The sequence below is a fragment of the Grampus griseus genome, assembly GCF_964374135.1.
Source record: "Grampus griseus genome assembly, chromosome: 14".
In the NCBI taxonomy this organism is placed as follows: Eukaryota; Metazoa; Chordata; class Mammalia; order Artiodactyla; family Delphinidae; genus Grampus; species Grampus griseus.
In genome coordinates, this window is record NC_139008.1 from 47812689 (window position 1) to 47831733 (window position 19045).

General features: G+C 35.3%; 1 protein-coding gene across 1 annotated transcript in view; it reads right to left on the bottom strand.

Moving 5' to 3' along the window:
* MACROD2 (mono-ADP ribosylhydrolase 2) overlaps window positions 1–19045 on the bottom strand; it is a gene marked incomplete at its 3' end in the record, with an annotated part of 1963559 nt that overhangs the window by 1940147 nt on the left and 4367 nt on the right. The window contains 1 exon segment of the mRNA XM_082670986.1: window positions 17390–17506. Within this exon segment, the coding sequence (XP_082527112.1) occupies window positions 17390–17506 (117 nt within the window).

Consider the following 19045-nt stretch of genomic DNA (forward strand, 5'->3'; position numbering starts at 1 on the left):
AGACATTAAATAGAACACTAACCAATGTGACCAAAAATTTTTAATTTTGCTAAAAACAAGATAGCATAAGTGACAATAGCAATAATTATTATAAAAGCTAAGCACTTCAAGATCACTTACTAAGGATTAGGTACTATTCTATGCTGTTTATAAATCACTAATTTTTATAATCCTCACAATAATTTCTTGAGGTATACCATCACAAACCTTATTTTACCAATGAAGAAACTGAAGAACAGAGATTAAGCAACCTTCCCCAAGAAATGGCAGGGCCAGTATTCAGCCAGGCTGTCTGGTTCAAGTCTGTATTCTTAACTACCATACTCTTCAACAATAGGCTTTTAGGGCTTCCCTGGTGGCGCAGTGGTTGAGAGTCCGCCTGCCGATGCAGGGGACGCGGGTTCGTGCCCGGGTCCGGGAAGATCCCAAATGCCACGGAGCGGCTGGGCCCGTGAGCCATGGCCGCTGAGCCTGCGCGTCCAGAGCCTATGTTCCACAACAGGAGAGGCCACAACAGTGAGAGGCCCACGTACCGCAAAAAAAATAAATAATAAATAATAAATAAATAAAAATAAAAAATACTGCAACATTTACAAAGTTAAAACACAAAAACAGGCAATCCAACAGAAAAGTGTGAAAAAGTTATAAACAGATGACTCACAAAAAAAATCCAAATAGCTAACAGCAACAGCAACGAGTTACTAGTTTCTACCCTTTCCACTGGCAAACATTTCAGGCATTAATGGCACTTTCTGTTGACAGAATTATGAGAAAACAGGTATTCATACAATGTTGATGTGTGTATAAACTATTTCAGCCATTTTGAAGGATGATGTAACAATATTACCAAAATTTCAAATCTGCACTGTCTGTGACCCAGCAGTTCCACTTTTAGGAATCTATCTCACATAAAGCCTCAGACATATATACAAGGGTCATAAACATATTCATCATATCCTTATTAGCAACTGGGGAAAATACCTAGTGTCCATCAAGGATAAAATAATTTATGGTAAATAAATTTAAATGATATATGATAAAACATACAGTTTAAAAAAAACAAGGAAATGTCAAAATACAGTTTAAAGCGGAAAAAGCAAGCTCCAAAATGCCATGTATATATAATGTTAGTTTTTACTATATAAACTAACAAAATACTATATGAGTACACATACAGTAGAGTATTTGTAAAAGCATAAGAGGCAGACAGATTAAGAGCACAGACTTTGCCAGAAATATTACCAGAGAAATCTAGAGCGGTCTCTCTCACAAAGAGGGAGATACGTTAAATATTTAGAATACCAGCACAAATCTATTCAGAAAAAAGACATGTTTTCATTATGATGAAAAACATATATTTACTCAATAAAGCATTCCATGAACATAGTTCAAAAGTCTTTAAAATCCCAGGTTTGAGCTACTGGCAAGTTATGAATGGCCAAAACTAAAGTGGGAATGTTATTATTCACTATCATTATTTTCAGTAAAAGTAAATCTCAGATAACTTGACATCTAGATTTGGGTATGAGGAAGAAAATAAGAAAAAGATGTATCTCTGGCTCTCTCTTTCTAAAACTTGGCTGTCCTTCACCTATTTAATTTGCTCCGCAAAAGTGTATGAACAATCCTTGTAATGACTATTTGAGCCACTAACAGGAAAGGTCAGAAGATTCCTTATTTAGTTGTTTAAGTACTGATAATTCCAAAGAGTCTGGCCACAAGTACTGTGTTACAACAAAAAGAAAGAGAGGAAAGAGGGTCATTTCCATAAGCCTTTTTTTAATTAAAAATAAAATTGACAGTGGCCCCTTTCACAAACTAAACCCTGAAAGAACCAACAAATTAGAATTTTCCTGTGCCCCCAGGAAAATGAGGTAACAATATTTTGCAGTGAAATCCACAAAGGAAAAAGTACTATTCCTTGAATACACACTCCCTCTGTGCCAATCAGTGTTCCAAAGAATGCCTTGGCTTAGTATGTTTAATCACTTAATTAGAAACAGAACGGTAATCTGCATTTAGTTGTCTGTCTTACATTAAGAAAAAAAAAAAATCACTGGTGTTGCAACCGCCGACAGAAAGCACTGATAAATTATACCGTCAAGGATCAGAAAAGGGAAGACCACTTAAACAAAATTAAATTATTTTAGAATAAGAATCTCAACAGTCAGAAAGACACATTAGACAACATCTTCTTCAATTACTGCCCAGTGAAGGAAGGGCTTTCACTGTCTGACTGATTTTCATCCAGAACCTTTCTGAATAATTCCAATGACAGAAAATGCACTGTGTCAGACTCCATTCCATTCAGAAGCAACTAGCAGTGTTTAAGTGTTTTCCTGTATTGTTCTAAAATCAGACTCTCATAACTTTAAGCCAATGCTCCAAAGAGCTGATCCATCCTACCCTTCACTTCACCTAATTCTCCAAACTAAAGAACTTGAAAAACTAAAAAATAATTTTTATAAATTCAAATAACCAGCGTTTTCAATAGGTTAGACAGCATTAGGAGTAAAAAGTCCTAAATATTAAAAAACACAAAAACTTAAATATCAAAACAAATTCAACATACTATACATCTTCAATTCGAAGATGCCTTTTTTTTTTTTTAACATCTTAACATCTCTGAAATTGGCAGGTGCCTTACAATTAAAGGTATTTACAGTTGCTGCTGTGGAGGTGGTGTTCATGACAGTCTTCACTGCCTGTGTATGTAAGAATTTATTTATCATTTCTGGTGATATAATTAGACAACTGCAACCTCTCAATATTTCAGGCAACAATCCAAATGACCATTTGAGGAAAGAACATGAGTCCAAGTACTGGTTGAAAACCTTTCATTAACACCACCTGGTAAGATCAAGAATATGCCAGCATTAGGGCTTCCCTGGTGGCGCAGTGGTTGAGAGTCCACCTGTGGATGCAGGGGACACGGGTTCGTGCCCCGGTCCGGGAAGATCCCACATGCCACAGAGCAGCTGGGCCTGTGAGCCATGGCCGCTGAGCCTGTGTGTCCGGAGCCTGTGCTCCGCAACAGGAGAGGCCACGACAGTGATAGGTCCGCGTACAGCAAAAAAAAAAAAAAAAAAAAAAAGAATATGCCAGTATTAAAACTTACAGACTAGGTATCAGTGGTTTAGAAGGAAATCCCAGACAAAAGCAGAGTACATTTTTAGGTAGCACTGTATCACCAACTCTCCTAACTGCACATAAAATAATTCTGTGGAAAAACACATTGACAACTCTGATTGGGAAAAAATGATTCAGAAGAATGGATTCTGAGTGCAAAGATGTTTTAGGAAGACCTAAACTTACTTCACTTATAGTTTCCTTCTAAGGTATGTTCAAGTATGATATATCATAAAAGTATATAATGGAGGAAATCTAAAATAATTTTTAAATTTATTGACAGAGATCAGAGTGATTAGGGAGCACTGTATAATAATTCAATTGACAGTGCTTTTTTTCCTCTTCCTTCTTAATGGAATATAAAATAATGGTGTATCTTACAGCTCATTCAATAGAAAAATGGTAGTTCAAGGAAGCTCTGTGCATGGCTGGTATGGCAGATATTACTAGCTATTCACCAAAATAACTAGTTTCATCCTCTTCCTGAGTATATAGTTAGATTACATTTCTCAGCCTCTCTTACAATTAAATATGGCCATGTGCCTGAGATCTAGCCCAAGATATGTGAGTGAAAATCAAGTGCACCATCTCCGGGGGCTAGCTCATAAAACCCTCTGATACATCCCTCTCTTTTCCCCTTTCCCCTAAGGTTCTCCAGGGCACCCTCAGAAGCAACGTGTTAAAGAAGGCATAGGCTTGATCAGCTCTGTCGCTGAAGGACTACGTGAAACAGAGTGCCCCCTCAAACACACATACTCACATTCCCCAATCCAAACACCACCACCACCACCACCACCACTCCTCCACTGATACCAATTACAAACACCCACAAATGGACTGTTAAGTAAACTGAAATAAACTTTTATCAGGTTAAGCCATTGAACTTGAGGGTTACTTTGTTAAAGCAGCTAGTGGTAGCCAAACAGTTGGTTTTCACATTTGAAATTATAAAGTTCAAGCAGAATGGTGAACCAGATAGCTCCAAGCTCTCATCTGCCCACATAAACACTGAAAACAAAAGACAGAAACTGTCTGAACCAACTTTGTTGAAATTCTGGAAAACAGTCTAAGATTTACAGAAGCCAAGCAAACACCCAATCAAGAAAAACCCATCTTCAAAAGAGACTTTTTAAAGTATTTTTACTCATCTTTGCCCTACACCCTCCCCAGCACAACAGCAGTCTTGGTGTCGAAGCAGTAGCAGTGGTTGCCAGTTCCCTCCTGTGAACCAGGAGAAAAGACCTTATCTGCAAATTATTGTGTAAGTCTGTTCTCACCTATCTGGGGATACTTGAAGAACTGATGGAAGGCACTCATCCCTACTTCACCTAACTCAAAATTAAGATGGAAAAATCAGCAGGCAGTGCTCATAAAAGAGCTCATAAAAGCTCTAGGCAACTACAGACTCACAGACACCTGGGACAAGATTACGGGCAGACATATAATAGACTATATAATGCCCAAGGAGAAGCCAGGGTGAGGCTCTTTAGGAAATAAGGACATTCAAAAGCAGCCATGTATACAGGGGAATTTAGAAAGTCATGTGCATGTCTAGACAGGATACATGCTCAGAAAAGAGCTGAGAAGACCTTAAGCTTGCACCTCAAGATAATCCTTAGATTCAGAGGAGGCCTAGCTATGTGCTGAAGGAGTGTCCCAGCATCAAGCCGGAAGAACTCCTGAGGAAACATCTGTAAAACCCTGAGGAAGACAAAGTAAACAAAGAGAGACTTTGGGACTTCCGTGGCAGTCCAGTGGTTAAGACTTCACCTTCCAATGCAGGGGATGTGGGTTCGATCCCTGGTTGGGGAGCTAAGATCCCACATGCCTCACAGCCAAAAAACCAAAACATAAAACAGAAGCAATATTGTAACAAATTCAATAAAGACTTTAGGGCTTCCCTGGTGGCGCAGTGGTTGAGAGTCCGCCTGCCGATGCAGGGGACGCGGGTTCATGCCTGGTCTGGTGCCACGGAGCGGCTGGGCCCGGGAGCCATGGCTGCTGGGCCTGCGTGTCCGGAGCCTGTGTGCGTCCGGAGCCTGTGCGCGTCCGGGCCTCTCCGGAGTGAGAGGCCCGCGTACCGCAAAAAAAAAAAAAAAAAAAAAAAGTATAAATAAATAAAGACTTTAAAAATGGTCCATGTCAAAAAAAAATCTAAATAAATAAATATCAAATCAATAATCTAATTTTATACATTAAGAAACTTAAAAAAAATAAAAAGAACAAGCTAAACACAAAGTTACCAGAAGAAAGGAGGTAGTAAAGACTAGTGGAGATAAATAAAATAAAATAGAGACTAGAAAAACAATTTAAAAAGATCAATAAAACTAAGGGCTGGGTTTTTGAAAAGATAAAGCTGACAAACCTTTAGCTGTTTTAAGAGGGAAAAAAAGACTAAAATTTCTAAAATCAGAAATATAAGTAGGGACATGATTACAAATTTCACATACATAAAAAGGATTATAAGGGTATACTATGAACAATTACACACTAACAAACTGGATAACCTAGATGAAATGGACAAATACCTAGAAACACACCTAGAAATACCTACCACAACTAACTCATAAAGAAACAGAAAATCTGAATAGACCTATAACTAATAAGGAGATTGAATCAGTTTCAAAAACCTTCTAACATAAAAAGCCCAGGACTAGAGGGCATCATTGATGAATTCCACCAAACATTTAAAGAAGAATTAACACCAGTCCTCAAACTCTTTGGAAAAAATTGAAGAGGACGGGACACTTCCTAACTCATTCTATATAACCAGCATTACTGAATACCAAAGCCAAAAAGACACTACTAGAAAACTACAGCCAATATCCCTTGTGAATAACTATGCAAAAATCTTCAACAAAACACAAACTAAATTCAGCAGCAGCTTAAAGGGAATATACACCTATGAATTGGAAAGGAAGAAGTAAAATTATCTCTGTTCGCAGATAACATGATCATATGTGTAGAAAACCCAAAATATTATTAGCTTGAATTCAACAAAGTTACAAGATACAAAATCAACACACAAAGTTCAGTTGCATTTCTATGTACCAGGAATGAACAATTGATAAGAAAATTAAGAAAACAATTCCATTTACAATAGCATCAAAAAGAATAAAATACTTAGTAATAAACTTAACCAATGAGGTGAAAGACCTGTACAATGAAAATTCCAAAACATTGCTGAAAGAAATTATTCTTTATATTTTATTATTATTAAAAAAAAAAAAAAGGGCTTCCCTGGTGGCACAGTGGTTGAGAGTCCACCTGCCAATGCAGGGGACACGGGTTCGTGCCCTGGTCCAGGAGGATCCCACATGCCGCAGAGCTGCTAGGCCTGTGAGACATGGCCGCTGGGCCTGCACGTCCAGAGCCTGTGCTCCACAATGGGAGAAGCCACAACAGTGAGAGGCCCGCGTACCGAAAAAAAAAAACAGAAAATAACAAGAATTGGCAAGAATGTAGAGGAGTCCCTGTGCATTGCTGATGGGAATGTAAAATGGTATAGCTGCTGTGGAAAACAGTTTTGTGGTTCCTCAAAAAGTTAAACGTAAAATTACCAAATAATCTAGCAATTCCACTCCTAGTCATATACCCAAAAGAACTGAAAACAGAGACTCAAAACAGATACTGGTACACAAAGTTTACAGCAGCATTATTTGCAATAGCCAAAAGGTGGAAACCCCAATGTCTATTAACAGATGAATGAATAAACAAAATGTGGCATACATATATAGTGGAATACTACCCAACCTTAAAAAAGAATGAAATTGTAATACACAGCACAATATGGATGAACCTAGAAAGCATTATACTAAGTGAAATAAGCCAGACATAAGAGACAAATATTGTATGATTGTACTTACAGGAAGTCTAGAACAGGCAAATTTATAGAGACAGAAAACAGAATAGAGATTACCAGAAGCTGGGTGAGAGAGGAAAATGGGTAGTTATTAGGTAATGGGTACAGAGTTTCTATTTGGGAAGGTGAAAATGTCTTGGAAGTGGGTACTGATGATGACTGTAAATGTACTTAAAACCACTGAACTGTTAAAATTAAAATGGTTAAACAGATTTTAAACATGCTTAAGAACCAAGTCAAGTTACCATAAATTTGAACAAGTTACTTAGCTAAGATAAGCATATGTCCAGTAAACTGCTAGGTAGGCATTGTTATCTCTGTCCTGCCTCTTACCACCTGCATAAGAGGAAGAATTTCAGAGACTACAGAGGATAGAATATTTTTTGTATTTGTCAAAGACACTCATAAGTATGGTTAAATTCGGTATTCTTATAAGTCATATAATTTCTACTATCATTAAAACAACCAAGATGTCAGGTACTGGTTATCTGCATCCAGGTACACCTGTTATTTTAATAATCAGGTAAGATAAATATCTCCAGCCCCCATCCTATTTATATTCTTTAAAGATGGATGGATTCTGTCCTTACATAGGGACTGACTTCCTGCCGCATTGCTGGAGCTTCTTGCTCTCCACCATTTCTCCTCACATCTTCTTTTCCTTTTGTTCCTATATCCTTCACACTTCTCTCTCAGGCTGCCCAAGAAACTCAAAATTCCCCTCTGCTTTTGTCTTTTCTTTCCAGACTTCTCATATCCACAAAGGTTCAAGATATTTTCCTCAACTAAAAGTCATCTCTTCTGATGTATGAATTATGCTATTCCCTTAGTATGTGAAAGCTGTTCAGTCAAATCTGGTTTTAAACAAAAATTTTTTCCCTTTCAATGACATTAGAATTCACATACACCCAATGGCCAGAAATTTTATTAGCTTGTTATTTACTCTTACAAAGTGCTAAATAACAACAAAAAAATTTAGAAATTTTAAAATACTAGCCTTTAATTCAGAAAGTATCTTCAGTTTTACATGCCATCTTCTCTCAAATCTAACAGTACAAATTTCTAAATTCTTAAAAACAACGTACAAGCACTCACAGAGGAAACAAAAAAGTAGTGCCTGATCTTTCCAAATAACCAACTGTCTTAAAAATTTTTTTCCTTGACCAGTTGTAACTCTACTTAGCACACTTACCACAAACTACTAAGTGGATTTGTACACAAAGACCTCCACTAGACCCTATAAAATAAAATTCCAAAACAGTCACAGTTTCTACCTTCTAAAGCAGACAGTCCAAATTCAAACAAACTGTACATGTATTTACAGTTACAAGCATAGGAAAAAAGTCTACTTTCTATTATACACTGGCTATGAGCACAGACATGAGTAGGAGTCAGAAAAAGTTTCATGCAAGGGGAAGGTGCATTCTATAATAAGAGAAGGCTTTGGAGCTATGTAGACACACTGATGTCCTCTCTCAATTAGTTCTCCTCAAAACCTTAAGAAGGAAAAACAAACAGCCCCAATGGGGTAACTAACATATGAGGAGACAAGTTTAGGGAGGTCACAGGTTCTTTGACTAGGGTATATAACAGCAGAATTGGGATTTGATGACAGACACGTTTAATCCCAAAACCTGTGCATTCCCAGAGTTAACATAGAAGATACATATACTTATCAAAATAATAAAAATCACTCCCATTATTACACACCTGATGAGTATATAACAGTAAGCCTCAACTTATACAGAAATAAACAAAACAAAACAAAACCCTGAAAGTTTTTACCCCAACAGAATCACTAATACAGGAGAAGTATAAAATTTGGAAAATCTCTGGCTCTGTTATTTTCATATGGCAGACACAATCTCAAATCTAAGTTTAATGGGAGAATCACCTCCATGTTGGGATAGTCTGGATTCTTAAAAAAACTGAATATATCCTAATCCAATCTCTAGAGAACAACTAGCAATCTGAAATCCATGGCTTGCCCTGGACCTAGACCAAACTAAACCGTAATATTTCCAAACCTCCAAAGGCTCATATATCTTCTGCCCTGGCATGCATATGGCCAGGCATATGGACTTTTACTGAACTTTATTATCTATATTTGTTACTTGTTTCATCAGTAATTCTCAACTTGGTTCTAAATCAAAGGCTTCAATAAAACCGTAAACTATATTCAAATCCTTGTTTTGAATACTTACATAAAAATGTAACAACTAAATATTTGAAAAAAGAAGACAGACTTTTATAAAGACTCTTTTATACAGAAAGACAATCAAGGTGGGGACAGGGGTGGGGAGAAAGGAAAAGGTTGGCTTTGGCTACCACCAGTCTATAACCTATCTCATTTTGGTCTGCACTAACCAAAATGTATTTAAGTAAAACCATATTTACTAGTATAATTCACTTAATGGGTTAAAAAGAAAACTAACACAATCTGTGGTGAAGTTACAGACTTACAAAATAACACAGAAAGAACTTCTCATTTTGTGTTTTCAACACTGGGTCATCTTGATATGTATCAAAAAAAAAAGGTGTTTGATTTTTGTTTCTACATTATTTTAAAAACAAGCTTAAATACAAGGACAATTTACATAGAACTTGGTACACGGTGCAATGTACGATAAAACTTATTTATGTGTTGTTAAAATAGTGTTGGAAAACAGTTTAAAAGACCAAGAGTGAGATAAAGGCAGAGGAAAAACAAAACCATGCAGTAAATTATGAATCACTATATGTTCTTTTCTTCGTATTCTTTTTTCTCTATTTTAGAAGTTAACCTTACTTCACAAATGTCTGACTAAACCAATGTTCACACCTTCACACAAAATATCATTACACAAAAATTTTTAATATTTTTATACATTAAAGTGAACGCTATTTATTCTCAAAATTCTCTTACTTAGCCTAATTCTTCCATGGGAAACCAAATTCTTTATCTGTAGCCGAGTTCTTTTTTGAAGCAAACCAACTAACTCAGTAAAGGGCTTAAGCAGGATATAATACTAATATAATTTCTTACAGTTGTTTTATGTGTCAAGAATCAATAATGCCAAAGTAAATGCATTTACAATGGTAATACCTTAAGATTTTTCTACACTTTAAAATCTTATTATATAATAGGCTTAAGTTTCTACATTTACACTCATTTAACTTAAGTTCTGTTGACATTTAAGTTCACAGAAATTGAAATAACGTTTAGTTACTAAGTACTATAAATAATAATACACAATGCTGATGAATACACATAACATAAATCCTCGTCCTTGTGTCAACTAGTTAAATATCTATACAGTAGTTCTGTAAAACCTTAATTGTAGTTTATCATTAGGCTATCTAACTTTTAAAACAATAAAACCAACCTTATATTACAGAGATGCAAAGTATTTATTACCTACATTAAAAAGCAACTGGATTAATTTCTAAGCCCATTATTCCCACATGAATCTTTACAATACAGTGAAGAAAAGGTGGGAAGACAGAAAATAATGCATGAAAATACCATCAGGCAAATAGTTTATCATTTATTCAATTCACACAACAAATAATTACTGAATATCTACTGTGCAACAAGCATAATGCTAGATGCCACAGATATAAAGGAGAGTTACGACAGACAACATGGTCCCTATGTTCACAGTAATTAACCTTACAAGGAGATAGATCTTGATCAGATAATCCTATGATTGAGTATATTAAAAACAAACTGATATTAATGCTGTATGAAAAGGATCATAGCTGTATGAAAGTATTTAATATAGGAAACTGTTCCAAAGTAAGGTTTCAGCGAAGACTCCAGACAGAATAGAAGGGTTTCAAGCTGGGAACTGAAAGCTGAGAAAAATTAACAAGGACGTGGAGATAAAAACAACCAGATAAAGACCCAGTAGTGGGAAGGAGCACAATACATTCCAGAAAAAGAAAGGACAGTGTGGCTAAATGCAGAGACCAAGAAAGGGAGTGATATAATAAGAAGCCAAAAAGGAGAGGGGCAAGATCATAGAAGAATTCAGGTCATTTAGGATTTTAGTCTTTATCCTAGTCTACTTTTCACTTTTGGAGTGAAAAATGACTGTTTCTAATATAAGTTCTGCTTGTGCAACATCTTTACACGTAATGGAAACTTCACAAATAATTGTTTGAAGAATAAGCTAGAGTGGTCTTAGTTACTTGAGGCAAAAATAGCTTTCTGTTTTTTTAATTAAATTCATTTTAAGGTCATACAAGTGGGGAAAATAAATCACCACCCGCTGAAAATAAATGACTTGTACCTAAAAAGTTGAGATGTTTTGCTCTGAGCTTTCTTCTGCTTCTACAGATTATCTTACTTTTAAATTATAGTGCTCAAACTGAAAATAATATAAAAAGGGATCAATATCAAAAGACTATAATAGGAAACATTCCTTTCCAATTTCTATAAGCCTACTGAATTCCATCCTGTTATAAATACCATTTTCCTAACTATTCAGTCATTTTAAATTGTGGCCTGTCTTCCAACCAACAACATCAAATATTTAATAAAATAATGCAGTTAATATAGTTTTAAAATCTGCGGCAAAGCCCACCTCATCATAGTTATTAAAATTTTTTAATTTGTTTTACCATATGGTCCCTTACCCCTCTCCATATAATATTCAGCAACATAATTATATTCTTATTTCCTCATTCCTGGTGATTAATAAACATACTGACATTAAAAAAATAGTTATTGCTAATTTACTAAGGATAAAAATACTGGACTATGCACTGGGATTGAAATATGATTAAGATACTCTTTCTTTGGTGATTTCTGAATATCAATATTCAACCTAGGACATACGTAAAATATAACAAAATTCAAAACCTACATTGAAATAAGATCTCAGTGTGATGGAGAGACTCAGCAATTTGGACTTAACTTATTCTTTGGTCAGCCATCACCTCTTATGAAAATCATTTAAAAGTAGAAATTAGTTTAAGAGAGCGAACGAGGTTGAGCTTCTAAGTTAACCAAAAGAAAGATTACACACATGCCCCTAGTCAACCCAAATATCTCAAAATATTTCTATACACCTCAAAAAATGGAAATTCAGACTTACAAAGACTTCACAGTTCAGGTTTTTGTAGTTAAGTGTTTTCGAATGACCTATAAATCAGATTTGAATATTACATATAAGATATGAAATATGAAGTTTCTTTCTAAATGACCCTTTTAATATTTTGTCAGACCTGAATAAAATAGCTTATAGTTTCCACTTAACTCACCTTCATCATTTATTGTATTTTTCATCCCTTACTGTTCCATATAAACATTAAAAGTAAAGATTCACAGTCAATCTAAACTTACAGCTATAGCTATTTTCTCTGATACCAAACAGTAAGAGAAAATTAGCCTAAGCATGACAAAGTCATGCTTCTCTGAGTGGTATTCTAATAGAACCTCAGCGTGGAAAGTAGCAAAAGAGAACAGAACACATAACAAGTAAACCTGAGAACTGAACTTCTGTCCCTACAAAGAAGCAATGTCATCCTTCTATCATATCCATCCATCCATTGATATATCTATATCTATCTTTGCCTTTCTACTATATCCTAGGACTACATTTTAGTAATTGTATGTATTTGTACAGGCACTATACTTTAAATGAGGCATTCCCATTTAACGCATGTGGGGGTAGGAAGAATGGGGAAAGAGGAAGAGAAAGATTCAAAATGCCAGTCAAAACTTAAAGAGAAAGTACTCTTTGGCTACTTTTGGAGGATTTCAGGAAACCAACTCAATCCAAAAGCTGGTAAATAAAAGGAAATCTAGCACTTATTCTGCCTTTTCTGTATAAACTGTATTGCATGAAAACAAAAAAAAGTTGATAAGGAAAAGTTTTTACCGAAGTCCAACTAATAAACGAAGGAGGAATGATAAAATTAGGATAACACTATTTTGCAACCCCTAATAAAATAATGGATCAATCATCAATGGCTGCTAAATTCATGAGGGAAAAAGTTGATAGGGAACTTTACAAAGAATGGATTAGACAGACAATAACTGAACCTAGCAATCAGTCTTATCACCACAGAGAGCGATCACCAGACATCATGCAAAAAGAAGGTACAATAATCTATAAAGTATTCTTTCAAAAAGAATTAAACCCAACTCTGATCAGGCCTCTGAATTTAACTACCAGCTCATAATAAACATAGAGGGACGGAGGAACACACTAAATGACAAAACAAAGATGCACTGAGCAAAATCCAAAATGTGAAAAATTCTGTAAGACAAATAACTTACTTCATTCAGCAGATAAATTACAACAGGGAAAAAGGACAGAAAGAGAAGAAACTATAGATTAAAAGAGACGTAAGAAATATATCAGTATGTGAACCTTGTTTACTAGATCTTGACTCAAGCAAACCAACTGTACAAAAAAGCAAAACTCTTGGGCTTCCCTGGTGGTGCAGTAGTTGAGAGTCCGCCTGCCGATGCTAGGGGACACGGGGTCGTGCCCCGGTCCGGGAAGATCCCACATGCCGCGGAGCGGCTGGGCCCGTGAACCATGGCCGCTGAACCTGCGCGTCCGGAGGCTGTGCTCCACAACGGGAGAGGCCACAACAGTGAGAGGCCCGCATACCGCAAAAAAAAAAAAAAAAAAAAAAGCAAAACTCTTTATTAGACAATGAGAAAAATGTGAATACTAACTGGACATTTAATTACATTAAAGAATTAATTTTCTGATGTGAGAGTGCTGTGGTTATATTAAAACAACAAAAAAGTGTCCCTACCTTTTTAGAGATGCATGCATAGGCACACATACATATATTTACAGATAAAGTTGATAAGATATACAGGAATTGCTTTGAAACGGTCTGGGAGAAAGGTGCAGGGAGCACTGATATACATGAAATAAAACTGACCATCATTAACTGTTGAAACTGGGTGGTGGGCACAGAAAGGTTCATTACAGTACTCTATTTTTATATATGTTTTTAAATGCTCATATTAAAGTTTGAAAAAAATAAAGAAAAAAGAATTGTCCATTGTAGACTGTTAACCTCTGAGGCATTCTTATGTAACATACTGACTGAGCACACCTACACATGAGGCACTATTCCAGTTGCTAGAGACACAGATATAATAGAGAGACAAGCATTTTAAAATTCCCTACAACACAGCAACTGACAAATGAAATAGAATTATTACAGAATTGCTAACACAGAGGAAGAAGTAATTAGAAGCATATAATTCCAGAGATTTACTAATAGTAGTTGAAAAATATAAACATGAACAATAAGCAAATGGGGTTTTTTTGGTAATCATCTCCCATTCTTTCCTCTGCTGATCCCTAGTTCTCCAATATTAAGAAAGTAGTAAATCAAGGGGCTTCCCTGGTGGCACAGTGGTTGAGAATCTGCCTGCTAATGCAGGGGACACGGGTTTGAGCCCTGGTCTGGGAGGATCCCACGTGCCGCGGAGCAACTAGGCCGGTGAGCCACAACTACTGAGCCTGCGCGTCTGGAGCCTGTGCTCCGCAACAAGAGAGGCTGCGATAGTGAGAGGCCTGCGCACCGCATGAAGAGTGGCCCCCACTTGCCACAACTAGAGAAAGCCCTCGCACAGAAACGAAGACCCAACACAGCAAAAATAAATAAATTAATAAACTCCTACCCCCAACATCTTCTTTAAAAAAAAAAAAAAGTAGTAAATCAAAATAAAAATATTATCTACTTGCTTCCTCTTTTCTGCACATTGATTTTTATATTATTTGGCAATTTTTGGTTTCCTTTTGTTAAGAAAACTTAAAATTAAAATTATGACAAATACATCTGGCTACTACTCCTCTCATTATTATTTAACTTTGTTACAATAAAATAACAAGAAGCATTTAATTAAAGTAAAAGAAAACTGAGCAAAGTTAAGAAAAAAACTTATTAAACAATAGCTTGAGAACGTTCCATGTAATCATGAATATCAAGGCCATGACACATGGCCTTCTATAAAAACATAGGTAATAATGATAAACTACTAAATTTAAAATAGGCATGTTGTGCTAGCCCAATAAATAGTATTCCTTTCCTACAAATCAGAAACTATATGACACAGAATTATAAACAGACTTCTTTTAAAACTTAGTTTGAAATCTCATACTTAAAAGATTAAACTATTATAAATATCAATACCTATATATATATATACATTTATAAGCAGTGGCTTAAACACTTAGAAATAAAATATAAAAATGTAACTTTACAATTGTCCTTTATCATTTTTTAAAGATTTATATTTTTAAAGGATCTTTCAAACTAATAAAATACTAAAACTCTCTTGACTAATATTTTAGTGTAACTGAGCACTGGGTAGGTAATGCTGCAACAAAGCACTATGAAAGATACATATAACGCAAAGAAATTAACAGTTATTAATTATAAAATGAGTCATTCCATTTCATGAAAAAAAGAAGAGACCAGTCACCAATTTCCAGGTCACAACAGAGAGAAGCAAGTAACATTAGATGGAAATAAGACATTGTTTAATAGAAACACAATTTTGAGTACACCACCTAGTTCCTCATGAAGAACTTTCAAGTTCAAAAAAATATGAAGGAAAGAAACGAAATATAGAGAGCAGTTGTAAACCACTGTAAAGCTCATATTGGGAGAAAGGATTAAATATACAGACTCTTGTTAGGGAATAACAATGTGAGGTGTTACTCGATGTATCGTCTCTGATTAGGCAGAAATATTTTGGGCTGTGGCTATCTCTGAAAATATCCAACTCCGAATTCTCTAACCACCCAGTTCAACCCTACACTCCCACGTGCTGAATATTCAAATAGAAGCAACCAACATAAAAAGGCCAAGCCTCTACACAGAGGTGAGCAGACCCAACACTGGGCAATGCAGCCTGGGTATCACTATTGCTTTTTCAATTATTCTGGCAACAACAGAAATCTACCTCTATTTCAGGAGGCAAAATCTGTTAAAGAAGATCATCAGGTATTGCATCCTTAGAAAACTGACCACCTACAATAGCAATGAAGAAAGAAAATCAGATGAATGAAGCACAAGTGAAAGAGAGATTCACTTGCCACAAAAAGTGGAGCTGAAGTATTCAATACCAGCTTCTCATAAACAAAAGAATAAATAACAGACCCAACCATGAAGAGGCATATGGCCCTAGTTCAGTCAAGGCCCAGAGATCTGTCCTTTTGATTTATATTCTTTTCATTACACAGCACTACCTTCTCAATGATGTCTTAATTAGCCCATTATTAAAATAACTGCATTTACTGAAGACACTGGGCAAGCAGGTCAGACGTGTACATCCCAATCAGCTTGTTCAGTGACCCCAATAGAACCTGGGATACAGCCACTACCCCATTTGCCCAAGGTCACACATTTTTCCAGGCAGAGTTAGCTCTAAAAGAACTCAAAGGCTTTGCTTTCCCAGAAAAACAAAATTCCCTCTAAAGCCCAAACACTCAGATAAGCATGTTCTCTTCACAGACACCAAAGGCTAATTTGGCTGCTGTTTCCCACAGATTTTGTCCACAGGAATTCCACGCTAGTCTTCTTGTTCCGGGTCCATAGTATACTCTACAGTTCCACCAATCTAAGACCACAACCTGTGAAATTAGAATGTCCTCAGTCCCTTTCATAAAATTATCTTTCTTTTGAAACATTTATGTATTCTAAAAAGCACCCTGTTTCTTCTTAAATTTCACATTCAGACTATTAACACCAATGAGTGTTCATTCAAAGATAACATATTAAACTTCTATTAAATCTATTATGTTGTTTTTATAACTGTTTCCATATACCTTTTCAATACTTAACAGTTCATTTATATGCTAACACATATATTTTCCGTCAAACTATCTAGAGTCTCATCAAACCATAAAAACTTTGAGAGTGAGTAAATTTTACCATACAAATACTTTACCAATAGCACATCATACAAAATATATACTCTTCTTTAAATTATGTGAAATGTTATTTGTTTTTTCTCTATCCTTCCTAATATACTATCTTTCAACTGTATCCAATCCTGAAAATAACTTGAAGAAATGCGATATATATGAACCAAATCAAAACAAACTCAAAAGGCCATCTCACTAAAGCAACATATCCCTAATATCATTTGCTCCAACAACTACTACAGAATAGTTTTTTTAAAGTATCTATAAAAAAGTACATAATATAAATGTGGTATATCTCCAAACATGAATTATGTTAAAATAATTTAAGTTTAAATAACACAGAGTAGATTGCTAAAAGCAATTAAATGACAGCCAATTATTTCATATAGCAAAAATGACATCTCTTTATTAAATGCCAGGTATTCAATTCTATCAATAATTGTCCTGCAGAAGTCATAAATCAATGAGAACAGTATCTACTTGAAAAATGTTCTGAGAAACTTACCATCATTTTGACTCTTGCCCTTCATCTCCTCTTTCCATGATGGGATGGTGTTCAAGGGAACATAGTCCCTTAGGTATTCTTTGCGTCTCTCCTCTACGGTCATCTTCAGCAAACGTTCTTGCAAAATAAAAGCAGAATCTCCATTTGTATTTAACTTTTAAGTTCAGGAATTATTTTACAATTTAAATATTAACCACATTAAACTAACCAAAGAATTGGTGTGGCCTTGAAGAATACCAAAATCAAATCTAATGACTCCATATTTGAGTGTTAAAAGGTGTCAAATTAATACTACATTAGTAGGGGGAAAAATAAGATCTAAGCCTGATGAGGAAGACGTTCTTGCGATAGTCCAAGGAAGAAGTAAACTCTTTTAAACATCTACTGACAGTCTACTATGTGCCAGGTGATATGTTTATACACTGCAGGTACAAAGGTGACCTTTAACTTTGAGGAGTTCACAAGACATAAGAGGATACGGATAAGATAAAAAATAATAGCTACATAAATACAAAATCCTAAGACAAATAAGTACAAATGCTAACAGCACAAGAAAAGCAGCCACCAAGATATTTACTTAATTCTACAATGCCATCAAAAATAAAAGTGCCCTTTCAATTAATAATACCATTATGGAGGTGATATAAACAATACTTTAAGTATAAATCTTGATTATAAGATTAAAACATTTTAAACACTTTGAAGTAACAATAGTTGATGTTATTTATAAAGAACACACTGTGTGCCAGGTACTTCACATGTATAATTTTATTAAAATAATCTTCCCAACACTCAGCAAAACTGATAGTATTATTATCCTGATTTTGCAGATAGGGAAATGAAGCACATCAAAGTTCAGCAGTTTGTCCAAAGCAACAGAGCTTTCCATTAAAATTCACTCAGATATCTCCATTAGTAAAAAACTATAGCCTATACCGTTAGACACCATACTGTACTACCTTCTCAAGAAAAGCTTCCCAAAGGAGGTGACATGTATGCTCGTTCCTGAAGGACAGGTAGAATTCTGCCATGAAGAGGTAAGAAATAAGGATATTTCAGACTAGTAGAGCAATGTAAACAAAGATAAGGAGATACGAATAGTTTAATGAAGCTGCAAGATATGTTACGAGGAGGGAAAGTGGCCACAGAATTGAAAGGTAACTAGAAACATGAATTAAAACGAAAATGTACAGGAATCTGTATACTATGCCGAGCCATTTAATCTTATTCTATAAAGTACACCACTAATAGTCAAAGTTGACTATTCATATCCTAGAAGGTACATAAAATGACCCACTAGGATACTGGGGGAACAAACTAAAAAATTCTATTTATTTCGAACTTAAGGAAATAAATTAGATTTATTTACAAATAAATTAAGATTTTCTAATATTCAATATATAAACTGACACTGGCAACCTCACTCATTCTGTATGTCAGCTGTCATGTATCATATATTTACTTTACCAAAGATCGCCACAATGTAGAGCAATTGACAGTCATACTCTCACTCTCGAATTCTCTTTCAGCATATTACAAAGTATTGTAGTTTAGATGAATGGATTTAAGGACAGCATCTAGTTTTACGTAATCTAACCCTCATAAAATAATCACTTTAAAAGATTCTTTCACAGAAATAAACTGCAGAAAGTATTA